At 39.3% G+C, this 23,500-nt stretch overlaps 1 protein-coding gene across 1 annotated transcript in view; it reads left to right on the plus strand.

Annotated features, from left to right (window-relative positions):
• Positions 1-13,838: 13,838 nt before the first annotated feature.
• Positions 13,839-23,500, plus strand: part of MTA3 (metastasis associated 1 family member 3) — a 125,490-nt gene continuing 115,828 nt past the window's right edge. Inside the window, exon 1 of the mRNA XM_034427684.3 lies at positions 13,839-15,959. Within this exon, the coding sequence (XP_034283575.2) occupies positions 15,932-15,959 (28 nt within the window). The 5' untranslated portion in view covers positions 13,839-15,931. The remainder of the gene's footprint in view (positions 15,960-23,500) is intronic.

A 23,500-nucleotide genomic window follows, 5' to 3' on the forward strand; every position in this document is an offset into this window, starting at 1 on the left:
GGTAGAACTTTGTATACTTCTTCTGTACCTTGAGCTCTTCAAAACAAAAGTGAAATCTAAAAACAAAGTCTTCCCCTCCGCTTTTGTTTTTCCTTGAGCATTCTGAATGAGAAGTACTTTAGGCATATCACTGACAACCAATTACATATTTTTTTCTTTTAACTTCAGAAACATCCAATGCTTAATTTTGCCACAACCAAGTAAGCCACTCTTAGTGTCTTACATTATGAATAAGTTCTAAATATATTTGAGATCTATGCAAAGATTTATTATAATTAGATCTGCTTTGGTTTCAAGAGTCTTTCACAAAAACTCCACTGCTAAAATGCTGAACATTGATCTGATGAGGATGTTATATTTCCATTACAGTGATTAGGAAGTAATTGTAATCTCAGTTTCATTAAAAAAAAAAAAAAACAGCACCCATCTGAACTCTGTAGGTTTTTGAAAAACACCAATAATGTATTTTCTGAATTCAGCTGGTTGAATATAACTTATACCATAAGCAGGAAAACAAAGCTTTTTCATTTTGCTGCTTTTCATCACATTATCTCTAAATCTGGTGTTCCTGTATGCAACAGTAAATACAAAGCATTTAAATAAAACACAGGACTGGCATATGCTGCATACAGCAGAGATTTCTTTGACATGTTGAATATATAAAAGTTTATCCAATTATATGTAACAGTACATCAGACACTTGAGGTATTTTTTGTCATACATATATATATTTTGATGCTGATTGCATCCTTTAGAAAGGTAAACATTGACTTTATACAGAAATTCAGTGCCATTGATTTTGACAGGATGAGGTCTGTTTATGACAATGATAAATGAGGAATCAAAAATCATCCAACCTGATCTGGGTAAAAGGTCTCCTTTAATGAAGAAATAATTTGCTGCCATGATATTGAAAATTACTAGTGAAGCAAAATTTTAACTTCATTTTGAATATCAATTATAATCATAGAACTTCCCCAAATACTTTTTAAAGGATGGGGTGGGAATATAAATTCTACAGTGAAGGAGTCAGAAGATATCCACAGATATGGCAACTCTTCCAACATACTAATTTCTAGTTGATCAAAAAAGTGAATGTTGTGCCATTTTTGCACTTAAGCAATCAGGAAATATTTTTCCAAGTCCTCTTCGAAATATTAGAATTGAACACTGCCAGAATTGTTTTCTTCTTAGAGTTTACAGTTTGAAGCAATGAAGTCATAGTTATAGTTAGCTGAATATTTTAGCCCTAAGCGGAGCCACAGCCACAAATTATGATCAGAAGAACTGAAGAGTATAGACAACTTTTGGTTAATCTTTCCAGAAAGTAAGACCCAGAGCAAAAGAATTTGCAAAACACTCATCCACTTCTGCCCCCCATGGTAAGGAATCACCACTCATCAGCACTCTACTTGTAATGCTCCCCTAATCTATTTCTGCTTTATTCTATAGTCTTATATAGTGCAAATGATGGATCAGCTGTTATGTATAAATGGAGTAGCAGCATGAATTACAGGTAGTCCTTGAGTTACAACCATAACGGAGTCTGCCCATTATGGTCATAAGTCATGATTGTTGTAAAGTGAGTTCATCATGTGACTGACCTTATTTTACAACCTTTTTTTGTGGCAGTTGTTAAGCAAACTAACTAAGCAAACACATGGTTAGCTATGAGCTGGTTTTGCAAAAACTGGAAGTAAATGCTGGTTTTTAGCAAAACCATCACAAAACAGTCATGTGACTTTGGAACATTACAAAGAAGTATAAATGCAGCATGCCTGAAGTGGAGTCATGTGACTGTGGGGGGGGGCAACCATCAGAATCCAGGTCATAAGTACCTCACCCCCCAGGTAGGCCCATTGTAACTTTGAATGGTCCTAATAGAAGAGAATGTTTATATCCAGGGTTGAACTGTGGAGTCCTTGATGCTCTCTTGAGCTTGGCTCAGTGGTGAAGTGTAAAATTTGTTACTACTGGTTCTGTGGGCATGGCTTGGTGGTGGTGGAGGTAATATGACTGAGTGGATATGGCCAACTTTTTTTTTTAATTTTTAAAACCATTTTTTCTACAACCTCTTCGGCTGAAGAGGTTGTAAAAAAATGCTTTTAAAAGCCTCTGACAATCCCAGCTGAGCCGCGCAATCATCAAAGGCTTTTTTTTTTTACTTTTAAAAGCATTTTTTTGGGCCGAAGAGGTTGTAGAAAAAATGCTTTAAATTTTTTTTTAAAAAAGCCTCTGATGATTGCGTTGCTCAGCTGGTATTGTGTGGGGGGGGGGGTAGGGATTTTTGCTACCGGTTCTCTGAACCAGCTGCAGCCATCACTACTGGATTGGGCGATCCAGTCCGAACTGGGAGCATTTCACCCCTGGCTTGGCTGGTTGTCAAATGGTTCCTAAGTGACTGACTAAAATTCTTGTGAGATTACTAAGGAGACCCATTTATTTTCAGAGGTGAATATTTGCAACCCTTCTTTTTCAAAATGAAATAAGAAATTTAAACACAATTTTGACTTCATATACATGACCAAAATGTAATCCATGGGAATTGTGTAGGCAAGTAGATCATATAAGTAACAAGCCTGAACTTGCCATGTCTGGAAGATTCAATTCATGAAGGAGTTTAATAAAAAGCATCTGGCAATAATAGGTTAAAGAACTTGCTGTTCGGGCAAAAGGGTGTGGCAGGAATAAAAAGCAATTTCTGGAATTCTAGACTAAATGTTGTCTCCATACCAGTCTCTCTCAGTCAGCAGATTAAAGTACTCTTCAACTTCTTTTTAACTTCAGTAAGAGCAGCAACATCTGCTGACAGAATGAGGATTAGCATTGACATTCTTTTCTCTCTTTTTTGGTGATCAATTTATTTAAAATTATCATCAAGCGGGCCTCGCCTAAATTTTCTCCCTTTTAAATGAAAATTTTAAATTTTTAATTGTATTTTAAAATTATGGGTATTTTAAATTATGGATATTAATTCAGCCAAATTTATTTAATTTATTTTATTTGATTTTAAATTTTGTATATTTATGTGTTTTATTTCATGGCTGTACACCGCCCTGAGTCCTTCGGGAGTAGGGCGGTATAGAAATTCAATAAATAAATAAATAAATAAATAAATCATAGTATCATATACAAATAAAAAAGATAATAGGGGATGTTGTAGCGCGGGAATAACGAGAGGCACAAGCAGGCTAGTAACAACAGCTCTTTAATTCAGGGTGAGATTTCAGCAAAAACTCACAGGCAACCGCCCTCTTTATATACTTTCCAGAGTATATAAAGAACCAATCAGAATTCACTGTGCATTTGAATTTCCCGCACAAAATAGATACATACACAACACCCCTCCCCTCCCAGAAGGCACTTATTCTATCTATTTACATATTTACATACAAAATCATGCAGGTGACCAGGGCGTGTCTTAATTCTGGTTGACCTGCACAGTTCAGTTGTTGGCGAGGCATCGAGCCGGTCGGAGGGACCTCCCGTCTCTCCCGGCTCCGCCAATGGAACCTCCTGGATTTCTCCGGAGGTGTGGCTATCTCCGGTTGGGAGTGTCGGCTCGCTGGGGCGGCGCTGGAGCTCAGGGTTGCCAGATAAGTATTCCGGCTTACTCGGGCTTGAGGTAGCTGTGTCAGGAAGACTTGGATAGTTAGGACACGAGTTTTCATTTGGTAAACATTTACGCAATTGATCTATATGTCTCCTCCAGATTTTACCATGCCCTATATCCACTGTGTATGACTTTGGACCGGTAATTCCTACGATGGTTCCCTCTACCCATAAGGGCCCATTTGTGTAACTTCTAGCAAAACTGGTGATCCTACTTCAAAATGCCTTAGTCCTCCCCCTTCCCCGGTGAAGCTATCGGAGGAATAATTAGGATGCAGTCTGTCTAGAATGCATCGTAGCTTTCGGCCCATTAAAAGCTCGGCTGGGCTGCGGCCCAAAGTGGGGCACGGGGTGGCATGCTGTACCGCTAAGAACTCATCTATTCTAGCCTGCCAGTCCCCTGCATCGAGTCGGGAGAGGGCTTCTTTGGCTGTTCTTACAAATCTTTCAGCAAAGCCGTTAGAAGCCGGATGAAAAGGAGCGGATAATGCATGTCTTATGCCTAATTCGGCTAGGTAGCCTTCAAATTGAGTCGCCGCGAATTGGGGCCCATTGTCGGATACCAGGGTGTCCGGCAACCCGTGTGTTGCGAATAGTTTTCTGAGTACTTTGATTACGGCCTCAGAAGTGGTAGATGGCATTAAGGCAATTTCGAGCCACTTAGAATATGCATCTACAATAATAAGAAAGTTCTGGCCATGGAACGGGCCAGCGAAATCGATGTGAATCCTCCCCCACGGCCCTTTTGGTTTTTCCCATTCCCGAACGGGCGCTATGGGAGGATTTGGGCGGGACTCCTGGCAGGGCCTACACTTTCCCACCCACTCAGTGACATCTTGGTCGAGATGTGGCCACCAAACATAGCTACGAGTTAGGCCTTTCATGCGAACAACACCAGGGTGTCCCTCATGCAGCATTTCTAGAACTCTGTGCCTTAACCACGAAGGAATGACCACCATGTCTCCCCACAACAAGCAACCCCCCAACATTGACAGTTCATTTTTTTTTGTTAAAGTACAATTGGAAGTCACCACTGTCCACCTTGGTCGGCCAACCCCTCGTTACCCAGCCCATTACTGTGCGCAAAACAGAATCTCTGGCAGAAGCCCTCACCACCTCGTTCGAAGAAATGGGGCCCGGGGAAACAATGTCAAGCAGTAAAATCGGGGCTTCCGGGGTCGGGTTGTCCAATAATTCAGGCAATGGACATCGGCTGAGGGCGTCAGCATGTCCTAAGGTTTTGCCCGGCCGGTGGAGCAGTCTGTACGAATATGCGGCCAAGAAAATGGACCATCTGGTCATCTGGGGGGAGAGAGCCGCCAGGGTCGGATTATATCCCGCCAAAAGTCCCAAAAGAGGCTGGTGGTCTGTAATAAGTTCAAATGTGCGGCCAAACAAATACTCGTGAAATTTTTTGACCCCCGCTACAGTCGCTAGTGCCTCCCTATCTAGCTGGCTATAGTTCCTTTCAGCACTAGATAGAGTGCAAGAGTAATAGGCGATGGGCGCCTCTAACCCATTCGGCAGTCTATGGCTTAAAACCGCGCCTACGCCAAAGGGGGAAGCGTCACAGACCAATACTAGAGGTAGTTCAGAATTGTACTGGATGAGGAAACTGTCCTCAGACAAAAGTCTCTTAACTGCGTTGAATGCGGTCGCTTCTCGCTTGCCCCAAACCCACGGAACATTTTTTCCCAGGAGCCTGTGCAGAGGGTCCACAATGGTGGCTTTGTGTTTCAAAAACATCGTATAGAAATTGAGAAGGCCCAGGAAAGCCTGCAGCTTGGATTTCAACTTGGGGGTGGGCGCGCTTTGGATGGCCCTCACTTTGCTTTCTGTGGGGTGAATGCCTGTGCCGTCGATTCTGTAGCCTAAGAATTCCACTGATGGAACCGCTATCCTGCATTTATTTCATTTGAGTTTAAGTCCCGCTTCTCTGAATCTGGTTAGGACTTGTCTAACCCTTTGGCCCAACTGAACTTCGTCTTGGCCACTAATCAAAATGTCATCAAAATACGGGACGACACCTGGGAGGCCTTGTAGAAGGCGCTCCATAGTACTTTGAAAAAGTCCTGGGGCGATGCTGACCCCAAACTGAAGCCTGGTGCATTTAAAAGCACCTCTGTGAGTTACTATTGTCTGTGATTCTGCCGTAGCGTCATCTACTGGCAGTTGCTGGTACGCCTGCGCAAGGTCTAGTTTTGCAAATAGCTTGCCAGGCCCCAGGGAGTGTAGTAGATGGTGGACTATTGGAACCGGATAGGCGCTCTGCTGCAATGTCTTGTTAATAGAACACTTATAGTCAGCGCAAATTCTAATTGAGCCATCCGATTTGACTGGCGTGACTATTGGGGTTTCCCACTTAGCGTGATCCACGGGAACTAGCACCCCTTGCTTAATGAGCTTGTCGAGCTCCGCATCAATTTTGGGCTTTAAAGCAAAGGGAACTCGCCTTGCTTTCAGTCTAATTGGCGCTACGTTGGGGTCTAAATTGAAAGATATAGGGGTCCCCACGTACTTGCCTAGAGTCTCTTCGAAAACGTCCTGAAACTCGTGGAGCAGGGTTTCTTTAAGTGATGATCCGCTGATGCTGTGAACGCCTATGAAGCCCATGCTGAGGGCCCGGAACCATTTCATGCCCAGTAGACTAGGTAGGGGCTTGCTAACGACGGTCAGGGGCAGCTCTTTCTGGAACTCGCGTAGGTGAACCGGAGTGTGCCCACGCCTTCAACAGGAACTCAGTTTCCCTGGTAGTCGAGTAGGCGGATTTTCTGATGGGACAGCTGGTTCTTCTGAAGCTTGGGTAGGAGTGCCTTGAGGGTTGACCAGGACATGATCGATAACGTAGACCCGGTGTCGATTTCCATTTCGCAGGATTTGCCGTTGATTTCTACTTTCGTGTAGACTTTCTCGTTGTCAGTTGTGCTGGCTTGGCCGATTCTCGTGCTGTAGGTCTCCCGCTTTTGAGGTTCGCACCGTTTTCTCGCGCCGTCATCTTTGATTGGCTGTTTTGAACGAGCCGATTCTGGTTGGTCGCGGTAGTCACGTGGCTTATGACTACGCAGAAATTGAGCTCTGCAAACTCGTGCTAGGTGGCCTTTTCTATCGCAACGCCTGCAAATGGCTTCTCTGTATTTACACGACTGCCTCTCGTGATCCCCGCCACAGCTAGGGCAGTTCTCGTGGCGGTGGCTTTGTTTGCTCGATTTCTTGTCTGTATGGAAGACGTCCTCATCCAACTCTTCCTCTGTGCTGGTTCGCACCTCTTCTCTGTGGACGGGGGCTGTTTTCGGCCCGTCCTTGCTTGAACTTGGTTGCTGCAGCGCTTCCGAAGCTTTCATTGAGGCCTCGTGTGCTCGGGCTTTGTCTAGCGCGCCGGCTAGCATTAGGTCTGGCTTGGCTAGAAGACGCCTTTGTACCCGGGTATCTCAAAACCCCGCAAATCAGTTGTTCAAGCAGCACATCGTCTAAGTCTCTGTAGTCACAATGCGTTGTGGCTTTTCGAAGTGCGGCCACATAAGCGCTGACCGGCTCTCCTTCTTTTTGAACTCGTTGCCGGAGTTCGTAGCGCTGAACGAATTTAGACGGGACTGGAGCGTAGTGGGCTCTCAGGTTGGCCTGGAGGACGTCCCAGGGAACCATCTGGACGGGGGTTGGCTCACAGAATGATTCGGCCATCTCTAACACGTCTGGTCTGCAGTGGCTTAAGAACAGGGCCCTTTTCCTGTTTGGCGAAAGCCCTTGCATTTCGCTCGCTTCCAGGGAGCACTCGAACCTGGTCAGATATGATCCCCACTTCTCTCGGGTCGGGTCGAAGGGTTTTGGCGGAATGTAGGCAGACATGCCGTGTCTCCATGTTCGCTAGTCACCCTGGCTGAAACTCCAAGCTCTTTTTGGATTGCCTCTTGTGGCCTCAATCCCATCTTCGTCGCCAATGTTGTAGCGCGGGAATAACGAGAGGCACAAGCAGGCTAGTAACAACAGCTCTTTAATTCAGGGTGAGACTTCAGCAAAAACTCACAGGCAACCGCCCTCTTTATATACTTTCCAGAGTATATAAAGAACCAATCAGAATTCACTGTGCATTTGAATTTCCCGCACAAAATAGATACATACACAACAGGGGAAGGGGAAGAAAAGAAGGGATGCAGGTAAAAGGGAAAAGAAAAACATAGATTTCTATTGCTGCAGTAAACTACAGAATAGAACTTCAGATATTGTTAAATTTGATGAATGATAGCAGTTACAGTAATATTCTGATCCCACGTATCTGGAAGGCACAAGATGACAAACAGTAAATATGCACTTTTACCAAGAAGTAAGTTGTATTGTATTTAATGGAAATACTTCCCAAATAAGTGAGCACAGAAGTACAGCTTTAGTACTACAGTTCCATTACTGGCTTGATTCATTTAGAACAGGGGTGTCGAACTTGTGGCTCGTGGCCCAGATGCGTCACACACTGGCCATGCCCACGCCCGGTTTAGCGAAGGGGAAAAAAGTTGTGATATGTCATGTGATGATGCCATGATGACGCGAGTTTGACACCCCTGATTTAGACAGTGCACATTTGTTCTCTCCAGTAATTGGAATACTGCTGCCTTTACAGAGATGTGATTAAGTTTCACTCTAAAAAAATTTGTTGAATTGTAATAGTGCTTGAAGTGATCAGTAATAATCAGAAGAGTTTCTTGCACAACTTTACAGTCCATTATGTATAGAGAAAACAGCAGCATTCATCATCCTATTTCCAGTAACTGCCATTCCCTCCATCTTGCTTAACTTTTACTTCTTTGAGGCTAATCTTGTCTAATTTTATTACATTTAATTATCCCAGTATCTTCAGCATTGGCCATGCTGGTTCCCCTCCCTGCCTTAGATTAATAATTGGCATGATCAAACAATGTTCCATGCAAATAGAGACAGAAATAAAGCATTGGAACAAAATAAAGCATTAGAACAAAATTGGCCATATAAATCCATAGCGTACCAAAATGAATGAGCTGTGTTTTTGAGAGAGTGAGGTCAATGCTTCTTTAAATATGGAAGAAGCACTGCTGAAAGGTAACTGCTCAATTCTAATCTATTGCAAAGACAGTCACACAAACCTGAGCCCAGCCTTTCCTGTTACTAAGAATCTCCAGCTTGATAAAAGGAGAATATGGAGGGGTTGCTAATCTGGTCTGCCATATTTATCTTCACATAGCACATTCTTTATTGGTTCTAAATGAAGCAAAAATGAGAAAAATATTTGTAGTCTCCAATGCATTCCCTTGTGTCTCTCTGATTCTTAGAAAAGAGAGGGGGGAGGGGAAACCTACCCAAAATATTGGTTTTGGAATGTCTCTGTGTTCACAGAAATGGATATTATACAATATGTATAGAAGAGTGGAAACTGCAGTGAGAGATGATGATTATATAAAATATAATTTTATAGCAAGGAAAAGGAAGGATCTTTTCAGTATATGAAAATCCTTCCCCATGAAAGGGAGGCTTGTCACTGGATAACACATTTCAATAAAATAGAGAGTATGTTACTTAAAATCTAGATGCTTGGTGTATATTTACTGTACCTGTTTATTTGTACTTAAAATAGTAACAGGCTGCAGTAGCATCAGTACTAGGCTATAACAAAATGTAAACAGCCCAATGCTGCTTTACAATATTTGCTTTTTCAATAGGGTTACACAGATAAGGAAGCATTTACTCAAAACAGCTACATTCACAGGTAAATTGAATCTTTGTCCTCTTTCTTCTCTCTGGCTCTTTTAAATGCCATAACCATAATTTCTCAGAAATCCAACTGCCTCGACTTAGTGTTTACTTATGTATGCTCAATCAGGTCTTCCCAATCTTTGCATGCTCAGCCTTTACTGTGAAAAGAGTTGTTAAACTTGACATTTATACTTGAAAGTAGCCAATTCTTATTTTTTCATATTTTTTTCATATATATATATATATATATATATATATATATATATATATATATATACACACACCGTGTTTCCCCGAAAATAAGACCCCATTTTATATTTTTTTGAACCCTGAAATAAGTGCTTGGCCTTATTGCCATGCACTTAAAAGCCCGATTGGGCTTATTGTCAGGGGATGTCTTATTTTGGGGGAAACAGTGTGTGTGTGTGCGTGTATGTGAGAGTATAATTGAAATATGAAAGTAAAGTGAAGCAAAATAATATTTCGGATTTGGGCCATTGCTGGCAAACTTAAGGATGGCCATATCTTTTAAAAAAATAAGTGGAGAAAACAGAAGCCTTTGCTACAATTATAAAATTTCCAGTGTCTCCCATTTGCCATGGTTATGAATTTTGCCAGCTCAGCAAACAATGTTTCTTTTCCCCACTTTTCTATTTCCCATAACCCTTATGAATATATCCCCAAAGATTCTTATAAAATTTACAGCAAAGCAGAACCTTTATCTGTTCAGAAAATATTAAAGATTATTTAGGGATACTCAGCTTCTTTTGTATTAAATATTTAACTTCCATTTTAAGTCATTTGAAAGCCAATTCACATCCATTTATATTTCAGGCAAGCATCTTTGCCAGCCTTAGCTGAAACTACCCAGAACTCAGTTTGTGGCTGTCACTATTGCATCATGTTCACAAGCACTGAGCTACTGCTTTCCCCCTATTCTATCCAATAGGTATTTTATTTGATCAAACATGGTAACATGGACACATGAATTAGATTCACACATTGCACAAAATAATATTTATCTTCACTTGTTTACTATTATATACCAACATTGATTGGATTGTGCATATTAGTAAGACATGGCTTATCACAGTGGCTGAGCTCATAACATATTCAAGATCAGCATTAAATAAATCACCTATGAAGGTTTACAACAATAACATCAGAGAGAGACAGAGAGAGAGAGAGGTAGGTAGGTAGGTAGGTAGTGGGGAATGGACCAGGGGCGGGTTTCAAAACCCGGTTCGCTCATGGGCGCTCGCTCGTGCACGCATATGCTTCTGCGCATGCGCAGAAGCGTCCGGATGGGTAGGCAGAGCCTCCCGCCACTGCCGCTACCGGTTTGACCGATCCAGGGTGAACCGGTAGCAACCCCCTACTGGAATGGACATGGACATAGGAAGCAGCAAGTGAGAACCAGTCCATATTTACCTTTGTATTTAGATTCTAAATTTCTGAGAACACAAATAATACAAAACTGAATACAAATTCTAGCCATTATATATAAACTTATTTCCATTATTTCTTAAGTGAATGTAGTACTTTAGAAGGAGGCAGAAAAGATAAATTAAAGCTACAGTGAAATATATAGAGAGGATAATATCTAATTTAATTTCCAGTGAAGCTAATTAAAATGAATATTTCATAGTTTATGGTTGTTTCAAATTAAAAAGATGAGCAATATTTGTGCTGATAATGTGCTACATTAGAATTTATAACAGCCACAAAATATTCATTTGCAAGTAACGATTCAATATTTGATACATGCTAATATATATGTAATATATATGTCTTACATATAAGATATAAGTATATATCTTATATACTTACAAAATTAGAATGGTTTCAATTGAAGTTGCTCACTTTTTTAACACTGGGTTTGCTTACTTGCTTGCAGTCAACAATTTTTATGCTTTCTTTAAAACTGATTTATAAAAAGTTGATAAAACAGATAAATAAGCAAACTGCTGATGTATTTTAATTATTTTTGTTTAATCATCATTGCACAATTGCACAGTTAGAAGGATGTATTAGGTATTTGAAAAAGATCTTTATAAACCTGATAATATGCAGGTATATTGTAATATCTACTTCACTTTACTTTACTTTTATTTGATTTATATACCGCCCTACTCCCGAAGGACTCAGGGCGGTGAACAGCCAACAATAAAATACATATATACGAAATTTAAAAAGCAGAAATAAAATCGAATTAAATAGTTTGGCCCAGACAAATTAAAACCCCAATCAATTTAAAACAAATTTAAACTTTGAGTATTAAAAATATTAAAAAATATTAAAATTATTAAAATTATTTAAAGAGAGGGATATATATCCATAACACACATACACAAACAGAGCGAACAGGAAAGTTTTGCTTTCTATCATAATATACAAAGTGTGGGCAATGTTTGTCTTCCTGCCTGAAAAGAACCTACACCATATCTGCTGCAAATAGTATCTACTGGAGGAGTTATCTGAGAAGAATAAAATGGATAGATTTCAGAAAAACAGATTTTGATGAACTCTGAACTGAGATCACGTAACTATAAATCAAATAAACTAACTAAACTAACTAACTAACTTGAAATTATGAGGCAAAAAAGTGTCCAAGAATAATGGGAAATCCTATGAAATGAGATATTATAAGGTGCTCTATTTCAACAAAAAGAAAAAATGGGAAAGATGCTAGCATGAAGACATGTAATTCCCTGAAATGTTACAATTAACAGGAGTCACCATGATTTAGATGAAATTATTTCCTTCTTTTATTGCATTAATAGCTTAGATCAGGGAAAACTGAAGACATGGCATATCTTGACCTCCACAAAACTGTCAAAGACAATCATATTTATAAATCTTAATAAAATCATAAAATATGGCCTGGATGAAATAACTATGAAATTCCATTATTAACTGATTTATCACTGACCTATGACTTATTAACTAAGAGAATATACTATGCCAGGTCTTTTTTCCAGAGTTTTTTTTTTTTTTTAATATAATAGCGATAGTAAGAAAGCAGAAGTCAGTGAATGCATATCAACAATGCAATGCTTCTCCCTTACTTCCTGTTTGCCTTCAAAGGAGGTTAAAATATAGTAATTACTGTATAATCTAAATAATCTTCAATTCAGGGGTCATCTCTGATTAACCATGCTGATAATGTTACCAATACTGCTAAAAATGACAAGTGTGTCTCTCATAATATTTAGTTGCTATTGAATTCTAGAGTTAACTAAGCTGGCAACTTCTCACAGCTAGCAACACTTGGGAGTTACTTCCTGATGTTTTTAGTTTCTTTTCAATCTCTTTATATTTGTGCAGGCTTGATAGACGTCATGCTCTGGTGCCCTTATTTGATTATTCCTATTGCAATTCCCCTTTAGTGATCTTGAATCCCTCTGGAACATGCGTATCTTCAGCAGCCCATCTTTGCTTACTAGCTATTTTTCTTTTGTTTCTTACTTCAACTCAACTTTCTTCTCAGCGTCTTAGTTCATTTCAACTCCTCACACCTACCCAGTATGATTCCCTTTATGTTGTTTTCTTCCCCCAGACTCAGGGGATCAGCTACAAGTAGAAATTGTGTATTGGGATGATCATTTAACAGATTGGCAAATGTTTACCTTTTCACTCTCCTTCACCTGAAGAGTGCTTATTGGCTCCACTTCAGTTGGAAGGGAATGTATTTATGTATTTATCATTATTTTTACAAATAACTCAAGGTGCTGAACAGATCTAACACACCTTCCTCCTTCTATTTTCCCACAACAACCCATAAGGTGGGCTGGGCTGAGAGAGTGTGTTTGGCTGGCTTTCATGGTTAAGACAGGTCTTGAATTCATGTTCTCTCACTTTCTAGCCTGGTGCCAAAACCAGGTCTTTTTTCACTAAAACAAATTTTTCAATAAAATGCTTTACCACTTGTTTTCAGAGTAACTTCGTCCCAAGAATTAAATATTTCTCCTTATCAAAAAGACAATCTATGCCCTCCAAAGATTTCTCACTGTTTGCATTCCTAGTAATAAAACCTTTTTGCTCTGTTGTACCAAAATTCTCCCATGTCCACAAGGGAAATAGATAATAGCTTTCCAACATGACCCATAAAGTATAATATTTCATTACATTGTCATTTCATAAACTGATAGCTGATAAAATATAAGCCAAATGTTATTTTTGTAAATATTTTCTTCAAATGGTAATCTCAATTTAGTTAAAGAAAACCTTCGCCTACTAACTCAAATTTTGTAAGTAAAGTATCGATTTGAAGGAAATATTTATTTGGTATTAACATAGGAATATCTCAGAACCGTAAATCAAATGAGGGATATTAATTTTAATAACACTAATTTTATCCTGCAAACTTCAGGGAATTTTAAGTCATTTGTAGCCATCTGTTCAATCTTTTCTGAAAGATTCAACATATTTATTTCCACATATGGGGTATGTAAATTCCAAACTATTAAACATAGTCATAAAAAATACAAAGCCCAATTTTTTAAAAAAAAAACTTTATTGATATTAGGACCTAATAGAAGTAAACAATATTTATCCCAATTAATCTTATCAGTAGAATAGTTTCCAAAACATTGCACTATCTTTACAAAATTATGGAGAGATAATAATACTGTTCATAAATTGCCAAAATATCATCAGCATATAAAAATAAATTATATCCATTCCCTGCTAAATGCCAATGTAATACACTTAATATCTAAAATCTGTCCTACAATGGTGGTCAGAGGTAAAAAGGTCAAATTAAACAGCAAAGGTAAAAGCAGACATCCTTAATAAGTGCCACATTGTAGCTCAAGAGTCTGAAATAATTCAATTTGGCAGAAGTTTTCATATAATAAATCTCAACCCACTGAATAAAGTCCCATATCTAATTATCACTTGTTTTAAAAATTTAATCAGAATCAAATCAAATCACTTTTTCAACATCTGAAGATACTAATACAGAAGACTCCATTCTCTCCTTGTTTAAATCCAATACAGTATATCAATAACATGTCTGATGGTTTTTGATAAACTCATAAAGGGAGGCATGAATTGAATTATTATTTATGAAATCTATATACCACTTTACTCTCAGCAACTCTGGGTGGTTTACAAATGATTTCAAACATGAAAAATATAAAAATTAAAAACCATAAAAACAAAAAGCCTGAGTAAAGATCTAGCTCTTCAGGCCCCTTTGAATAACCAGCATACTGGAAGCCATTCTAAATTTGGGATGGCATCTCATTCCAGAGTATAGGCTCTGCTGCAAAGAATGCACACTTTGGGATCCCAATCAATGGCATTGCTTAATTGAAGGAACACGAACTGCATCCGCTGGGCAGATAAACAATGTGAAATTTTCTGCAACTATCTAGCCAATATAGTGGTAGTTGTCTCAGTATTGACCTTAATTAATGAAATAGAGCTGTTAAGTAGCACAAAATTTAGGATTTTCCCCTAGTTTTAAAATCAACCTTATTTATATTTCTTAAAAGAGTCATTGTACACATCAAAAAATATAGGACCTTGCAAATGCCTTATAAATAGATGTATGGATTGCATCTCTACCCTGGTCTTAATTCTTCCAGATTTTTTGGGGAAATTGTTGGGAATCACATTAAGTCAACTCTAACCCCAAGGTGGATTTACAAAGATCAAAACAGGGGCGACAGTTCAGTCTTTGGTCCTCTTCCTCCCTGGAATTTCACATCCTCCATAAGGAGCCTTGTCCCATTATTTGCAAGCAAGGGACAGGGATGCAGAGCATAGATAGATAGATAGATAGATAGATAGATAGATAGTTATATATAAACTGTTTGTGTTAGTTCACAAAAACAGTTCAACTATGACCTCTGCCATGTGCAACAATGGAGCATGGAATAGGGAAAAAAACAATAAAAAGGTAAAACTTGAGAGTAGGATGATAGCCAACGTGGATTTATGGTCCACTTTGCAACCCAAAGCTCTTCTAGGCTTATGGTGCTCTCTTTTCTCTCAAACTCCTATGGATTTTTGCCAACTATGCTTCGTAGTTGCGTCCCATTTTTGGGGGTATCCTGACACCCTTGGAGATGTAGAAGGTACCCGCGACCACACTTTCTAACCAGGTCAAACCCGGACTTGCCGGTGCTTGCTTGCTTGCGCGCACAAAAACGCCCCCAGTATGCGACTCTTATATCCCCCCCCCACACCCCGATATCCAGAAGAGCTTCCTCTCTCTCTCTCTCTCCCCCACTTTCCCGAAGCCGGGAGGGGGGGCAAGCTTTTAACCCTTCCTCTCCCGAGGATGACGACGACGCTCGCCCACAGCCAACAGCCATCTCTCTTTCTCTCTCTGCCCAGCGACGCAGGCCTGGCCCGCTTTGTTTTAACCCTTCGCCTCCTGCGCTTTATTCGGATCCTCTCCCCCCTCCCCCAAAGCGGGTTGGCCAGAAAAGCTGCAGAGCCGCCCGGCACCCTGATTTGCCCGGGGGCGAGTGGCGTAAAAAGTAGCAACAGCAGCGAGAGCGACTGAACGCTCCTCCCCCTTCCCCAGCCTGGCGGCGGCGGCGGCAGCGGCAGCGGCAGCGACAGAACAAGGAGGGCGCAGAGCGCAGACATGGCGGCTAACATGTATCGAGTGGGAGGTATGTGGGGGTCCTCGGCGGACGCGCCACGCGCCCCCGCCACTGGTTTGCATCCGCCACAAAGGCCCCGGCTCCCAGCCTCGGTCGGTGAAGGGCGCGAAGGGACGGAGATATTGGAGTGTGTGTGTGTGGGGGGGGGGACAGGAAGGAGGAGAGGGGCGTGCAGGTTGGAAGCCGAGCTTAGCCCAACCACCCGCCTTCTTTCCCCCCCCCGCTCCCCCCCCCGGGAGAACAAGCCCCGTGGTTCCTTCCAACGAGAAAACCTGACGAGAGAGGCCGCCGCCCACCGTGCCGAGGTGGTGATGGTGGCGGTGATGAAGGGGGAAGGCGCGAAGTCCAAAGCAACCCCTCCGCCCGGGAATTGTAGTCGCTGGGCGAGAGGAGGTGGGGGGGGGGCGGGAAGGGAAGGGAAACCGAGCATCCGAAGTGAGCTTCGGGTTGGAAACCTTCCCTTCCCTCCCTCCCTCCCTCCCTCCAGTGTGGGGACTCTCAGCCGTGAAGAAACGCTCTCTGCAAACGGGCAGGCGGCCTTCCCCAGTGGGTCCTTTAAGGGATAACCTTCTGTCGTTGAAGGGCGATAATGCAGCAGGGCCCAGTGTTTCCTTGCAAGCGTGCTTGGGATGGCATCCCCTTGCGCGTTGATTTGCATGCCAGTCCCATTCTTCCAGAGTGATGAAGCAGTTTAAGCGTTGGCCTAATGGGTAGCCCAACTAGGTAGACTTGGGTTCAAAACTCCATTCAACTACAAAAGAATTGGAAGGGTTATTTTGGGCTGTTCCCTATCTTTCGTCCCAGGCTGCTGCATAAAATTGGAGGGAAAAGGAATAACCAGTGTGCTGTCTTGAACTCCTGGATATAAGGAAAAGCGGGATATAAATGTGATAAATACATAAAACAAGCATGCTAACAAATAGTTGCCCTGTGATAAGATGAGTGGCCAATACATTATATAAATAAATAAATAAACAGGGGGTATTAGAATTGAAATTCTAGCAAGAACATCCACCAGCAACAGATAGCTGAAGAAACATCTTATAGAAGTTACCAATGCAGTGGAATTCTTTTAAAAACATTAAAAAACATTAAAGTGAATTCTATCATTCACTCAGTGACACTAGTTTGTAGTAGAAGGCAATTCTCTTTCATGCAGGGCATGATTAATCTATTAAGTCTGCTACCCAGAAAGCTGAGATGGGCTCCATAGAAGATAAGTGTGACAAAATGCTTGTCTTTGTAGCTTCTGGCTAGTGTCTAGCATGCTGTAGTTTGAAATAGGATGAACTTCTAAACATCCATTACCTATGTTGGTGTGTGAGTTATAAAAAAAAAAGTTTAAAAGGCTAGTAAGCAATCATTATACTTGCTAGCTGCCATAGAAACAATTCAGATCTCATCCCACTTTAGGCATGAAAGCCAGCTGGGTGACTTTGGGCTACTTTCTTTCAGCCCACATCAACCTCAGCAGGCAAATTGGTTGGTCAATTTTATTTTTTATTTTATTAAATTTATTTGCTGCTCATCTCACTGTAAGATTATCTGTTGCAATGGATCAACCCTCAGTTGATTTGAAAAAAGCAGACCTTGTGGGCACATCCTCTTTGGGAAAAACACTAGGAAGAAAAAAACGTTTTCTGATCTATTACAACTTGAAGCCATCCAATCAAAAATCAGTAAAATATTACTGTGAGTGCCTGACTCTATTCCAGATGCTGTTCTTCACCTTGAAGTAGAATACCTTTCTGTAGCAGCTTGTTTAAGAATCAGCTGCCTTAAATAATGGATAAATCAAAAGTTTCTGGAGTGAGTCATTAGTTCAGCTAATGTACAAATCTTTCTTCCTATGGGCTTTCCATGCCATATCTAATACCATTTGGCCCCAACACGAAGTCAAGGATTGGACTAGATTTTCAGAATGATACATTAAGAATTTCTCTGTACTGTTTCAGGGCCTTTTTCATAGCTATTTCTGATCCTGAAATACTTCTGCAGTAGATATATTCCACATAAGAGAACATACTAATGGGGCTCAGTGCCTACTCTCTGCTAAGATGGAGGGCTTATGAAATGTTTTATATTTTTCTAGAGGTAACTATTGAGTAGTACATGTTTTACTTCTTTGCCTCCTTTATTCCTTTTTGTACCTGGAACTTATATCTTAACTTTTCACCTGATGTGTTGGTTGGTCAAAAAATGAAAGTTGTTCATTTCTTACTGGTACATTCTAAATGAAGATGTCAAGAATTGGAGTAAAGTTATACAAGTACTGTTGGCTTTAGGAGATGGTAAACCTGGTCCTTATTCTAATTGGATGTGTATGATTATTTCTAATGGCTTTAGATTATCATCACTGTCTTTATAATGGACTCTTTTTGGTCCCTAAGTTGTACAAAAACACAGCAAATAAATATTTCCTCCATGGAAATGAAAACTTGAATATGAAATAATGTATGAAATAATATCTGTCATGGGAAGGCCTTTTCTGGTCATAGCTGTTTTGCAATTGTGTGGAGAAATGTTACATTCTGTGACTATAATATAAATCCAAGTTCTTGTAAGTATCAGCTGGAGGATGAGTTACATAGCTATATAAACAAATTGGAGCAATATAAATTAAAACATTGAAAGAAATGTCCTTCTCCCTAATATTTCTAATGCAAAAAAGGAAAGGTGGACTTGGCTTTTCTCTGGTACAGTCTTGCTGTATATGCTGGAAGTTTGCTTTCTTTACTAAAAAAAAAATGACTGTTGAGAGAAACATGCCACCAATCTTCACCTAGAAGGCAAAGAGAAATAGATCCACCTGTCCAGGCCATAGCTACATTCTCAAATAATGATGCTAGAAAGTAATAGTAGATTGGAACAAAGGCAATAGTGGAGAAATGGAAGAAGTGAATGAAAGAACTGTCTGTTGAGGAAACAGAAGCAATGGAGGAGCACAGAAAAGCTATATTTTGATTCTTGAATCTGCAGTTGGAGAAAACCTTGTAGATCCAACAGCCAGGGATTCCTGTTTTCTTACTTAAGACAGATACCGAGGATCAGGACAAAAGTACCAGAATTTAGCAACACTGCCTGGGTCTGAGACCTTTCAGTCTGTGACTCTTTGTGCGGGAATGCTATGGGCACTTTTGATGTCCCCCCCCACCATTTAAATGTACCATTAAAGGAATCTCCAGTACAATTTGTGGTGTTTCATCTCAAGCACACATTTAGCAAATTCTGCTGTTCATGGCAATTAGACATATTTGTTCCCAAAATTAAAAATAAAAGAAGTAGCAGCACAAGCATCCATGATGCCAAATCTGGCCAGAGGTGTGTCAACTTTGGTGATGAGCCTGACATGGAATTACTGTCACTCCTTTTATGGTTATATGTAGACTAGCTCAAGACCAACAGGTTCTTCCTGCTTTTAATAAAATTTATTGGAATAACATGCTGATTGGCTTTCCTTATAACATCATGAAGCCAACGAACAGACTACTCTGACAACTGCCTTTCTCTTGTTGTGGAACAGCATTTGAAATGTACAGCTGAGATGAAAAGAAAAAAAGGGAAGTCATTAACCTTAAATATTCTCCAGATGTGTTTAATTTCTATCAGTTACTGCCTATATGACCAGTCACAAAAATTTTTTGTAGGAATTGTAATCTAAAACTCTAGAAGGCATGAAATTACACTAAATAAATCTGCTAAATTTCCAGTGTCTATCAATGAGAACTGCAGAGTATTTCATATTGCATTTGAAGCTAGAGATGTGTAACATAGAGAAACAAAGAAAATAAAGTGTAACAAATTAACTTATTCACCCCATACCATTTTTGTTTGATCAGGGTTTTCTCACAACATACTCTAATATTATACTCCCATCCATGCTTATTCAAAATTAAACCCAATAAGTTTAAGAGGAAAGTATTCCCTAATAAATGTGAAGGATTGTGGCTATAAATTGTGGAATTTAGGTTGGCCGAAATGTGTTTCTATTGACTTAAGTTTCTTAAATCATACCTGAAGGAAGATGAAGCAAATTCATGCAGCATTGTCCCAAGATAGCAATAGGAATATATAATAATTGATTTCCTTTAGGGAAAAAATGAGTGGTTATAACTTAGCTGACAAACTGAGTTTTCATCTCCAATTTATATTAATTTTTCTCCTCTCCCCTAATTCTTCCTTTCAAACTTGATGGACTCTATAGGCTGCCCAGAGTCACTTTTTTTACGAAACTTGTAGATTTCATAAATAAACATATAGATTTGATAAATAAATAAAAATATTTGATGTCTATAGGAAAATTTCATTGTTGCTTTAATTCCTCTTGGAAATTTTATTAGGTATGTACGTAGTGTACGATAATTTGATCCACCCAACCACAGTTTTACTTGTTTTTCCTCACCCCACCCTCCAAGGTGATACAGTTTCATACAATTCACATATATGGAGATTATGTTGTGGCAATTCATATATCTCTGAAGTGTTTGGCATGTTGCTAAGTGGCCATACGCATGCTCCAGTATTTGCCCAGTTTATTAACACTTGCTGTTGCTCTGGCCCTTTTCAACAACTTTCTAAATTAATCAAACCAAGCATGTTTCACCAGATACTGTACCTTGCTCATCATCACTTTATCCGCTGAGTATTAATTTATTAGTTTAATATTTTACTCTGATCTCTGCCAAAAATGCCAGTATTCTTTCTTTTTATATGTTGTATTTCTGCATATCTTCATAAAATTCATTTAAATGTTCTAGTACAGTCTTTAAGCAGGCTGTATTACATCTAATAGTGGCAAAGGATTGAATATTTGTTTGTTTCCTAATGGAAATAATGCCCTGCTTTATGAAAATCAGAAGAAAGGATTTGGAAATAAAAGTTTTAATATTGATGGCCAAAATTAGTTCAGTTCAGGATTGTGCCCTATTTAATTTTTTGTATATTTGCACTAGCTTAGAATTTCAACTTAGATAAAAAAAGCTTTGGTGAAAAAATGTGCAATTACAAGGTATTTATATAGCAATAAATGCCCTTATTTCAGAATGTCATAAAAAAACTGAGTTTGCCACAGTAGAATAATATGTTTAATTTAACCTAGCCTTATCTTAGCTTTAGATGAATTAGGTGGCTTTTAATAATTCCTTCTCTCCTCTGAATTATAAGTGAATTCAGTTTAGAATGGACTGAAGCAAAGCAATGTATATCTATCCAAATGAAATACAAGTTTTGGTTGTCTTCTCTGAATACAGGAAACCAGGATACTATTTTGCTTTCTCCTGAAAGCTGTGAGAAGGATTGTTAAGACTTTTCTCAATCCTGGAAAATAAATGCTTTTGTTTTTCATTTTAAGGAGCTTTTTACCTCCTGCACCTTTTATCTTTTGATGTACCAGGAGGCCTGCAATCATGCCTCAAGCTTCTTTAAGGTGTGGGAGAATGGAAAGGAGGAGGTAGTATGGCTACTTAATGCTTGCTGTTAGATTATTGCTTTGGGCAATTGGGTAATTGTACCTTTGCACTTCATGTCAATTGGAACAAGGAATTAGAATCATTACTTGGCCAAATTTTGAACAAAGTATATTAGCTTGTAGGCCATATTGGTGCCCCAAAACGTTCTCTTGCTTTCTATTTGTAAAAGTGTGTTGTCTAACTGGTCCAGTATGCAGTTTGTGCTGTTTAATGGGGATGTACAAATCATTTCAAGACATTTTGTATGAAATTTCATAAAATGGAACTGTTACTTTGAATGTGTAGTGGAATTTTGAGCACTTTATCTAGAGTTTGGAATAGCTCTGAAATGAATTGAAATCTCCAAAATACATAAAGTAGTAGATTCATATTCAGAATTAGACGTTTTTTCAAAGTTCATCATGTATACAACTTTTCTAAATGAAGTGTTTTGTATGCTCTCACTTTGTCTTTTACATTGGCTATATCATCAAAGGGTGGCATTTAGGAAATGAAGTGAAATTATAATTGTAATCCTTCGTGCCACTTACTAACGAATAAGGATATTGTGTTTAAGAGAACACGTCGAACAGGAATCTTTCCTACATTTGTGGGCATACTTGGAATATTGAGACCGGGTTATTTCACCCAGTAAATACCTAGAATTATTTTCTTGATTGTGATAGCATACAAACTGCTAAATAAAATGAAATAAAATAAAAAAACCATAGATACCAAAAGGCAAAATGGTGAGGTTGCTGCCCACTACACTAAGTAGCTCCTCAGGATACCCCACTCACACAATCGGCTGTTATTTTTATGGTAGTTGCACACAGTTCTGAATAGAACTCGATTGCAGTTAACTACTGTTTTATTTATATTAATGCTCCTGTGATCTGTAGGGAATACAGTAATGTGAAAAATGCAGTGTATATCTGACTATATACTCAGTATACACGGTAACTTACCTAGCATTCTAGATTCCCACTATTTTAAGATTAAATAAAAATAAACACATGAGAGTATAAATGTAGTGGGTGCCAAAAATTTGCAGGCATGTTGGAGACCAGGATGTCTTGTAGTGTCATCCTAAGAAATAGCTGTATCATAAAGGGTACTTTAAAGCTCTCCTGAAAATGCAGAATTGGGTAGAGGTGAAAAATGATGAAAAGGATTCAGATATGAGTTTAGCTTCATAGTCAAATCCATGTTGGCCTCCCTCCCTCCATTTTCATCAACTACTGCATGATTAATTAACATACAAATATTTGGTAAGAACTGCAAATGACTATTAATATCTGTCAGTCCCATATTCCACATATTCCTTTCATATTCCATGAAAGGATGCCTCTTCCAACTTATTTGGCCGCTCAACTCATAGATGATTCTGGGCATCTTACAGCATTAAAAACCCCAACATAAAAAACATAGGGTGGAAGAGCGTGGCTGGGGTTGGTTTCTGGCCCACTGCATCCATATTTGTTGTTCTGGAAGCTGACCCTTCACTTCCTTCTCCCAATTTACTTTCCCTCCTTCATCTTCAGGCAGGTTTGTTGTATTGACAAAAGTTCGCAACTTGAACATTCATTAGTATAGTAATGTTCATACTGAACAAAAATATAAATAATTGTACATTGAAAGAAAGACATTTTTTCCAGAGAGCTAGATTGGATGCATTGGTTTCATGGGTATAATGCTGCAGATTTTTTACTAATATATTGTGGATGCAGTTCCATCCAAAGAAAATTCCCTTGAAGTTACGGGAACTTATTTGTGAGCAAGTATGTTTGAAATTGAAATGAGTCCTGATTTTCTTAAGCTTTTAAATTCCATTGTGCATTAGTGATTAACTTTTATTGATTACTCTGGATAGACATCTATATAGTGGCCTACAAATCTCTTTTCAGTCTGCTTTCAAACAATCTTACAGGAAGCAGTCCCACTGAACTCTCCCTATAAACTATTATTAATTATTTCAGTCTCCCATAGTAAATGATTTTTCATATAAATTGGATTGCAATTTACAATTGTTCTATAACCCTCCCACAGGCTCTAAAAGGATTATAGAATAGAGCAATACTTCTAAGAATCCCTGGACGGGGT

Source organism: Pantherophis guttatus, chromosome 1, assembly GCF_059756535.1.
Source record: "Pantherophis guttatus breed Tessera chromosome 1, ASM5975653v1, whole genome shotgun sequence".
NCBI lineage: Eukaryota > Metazoa > Chordata > Lepidosauria > Squamata > Colubridae > Pantherophis > Pantherophis guttatus.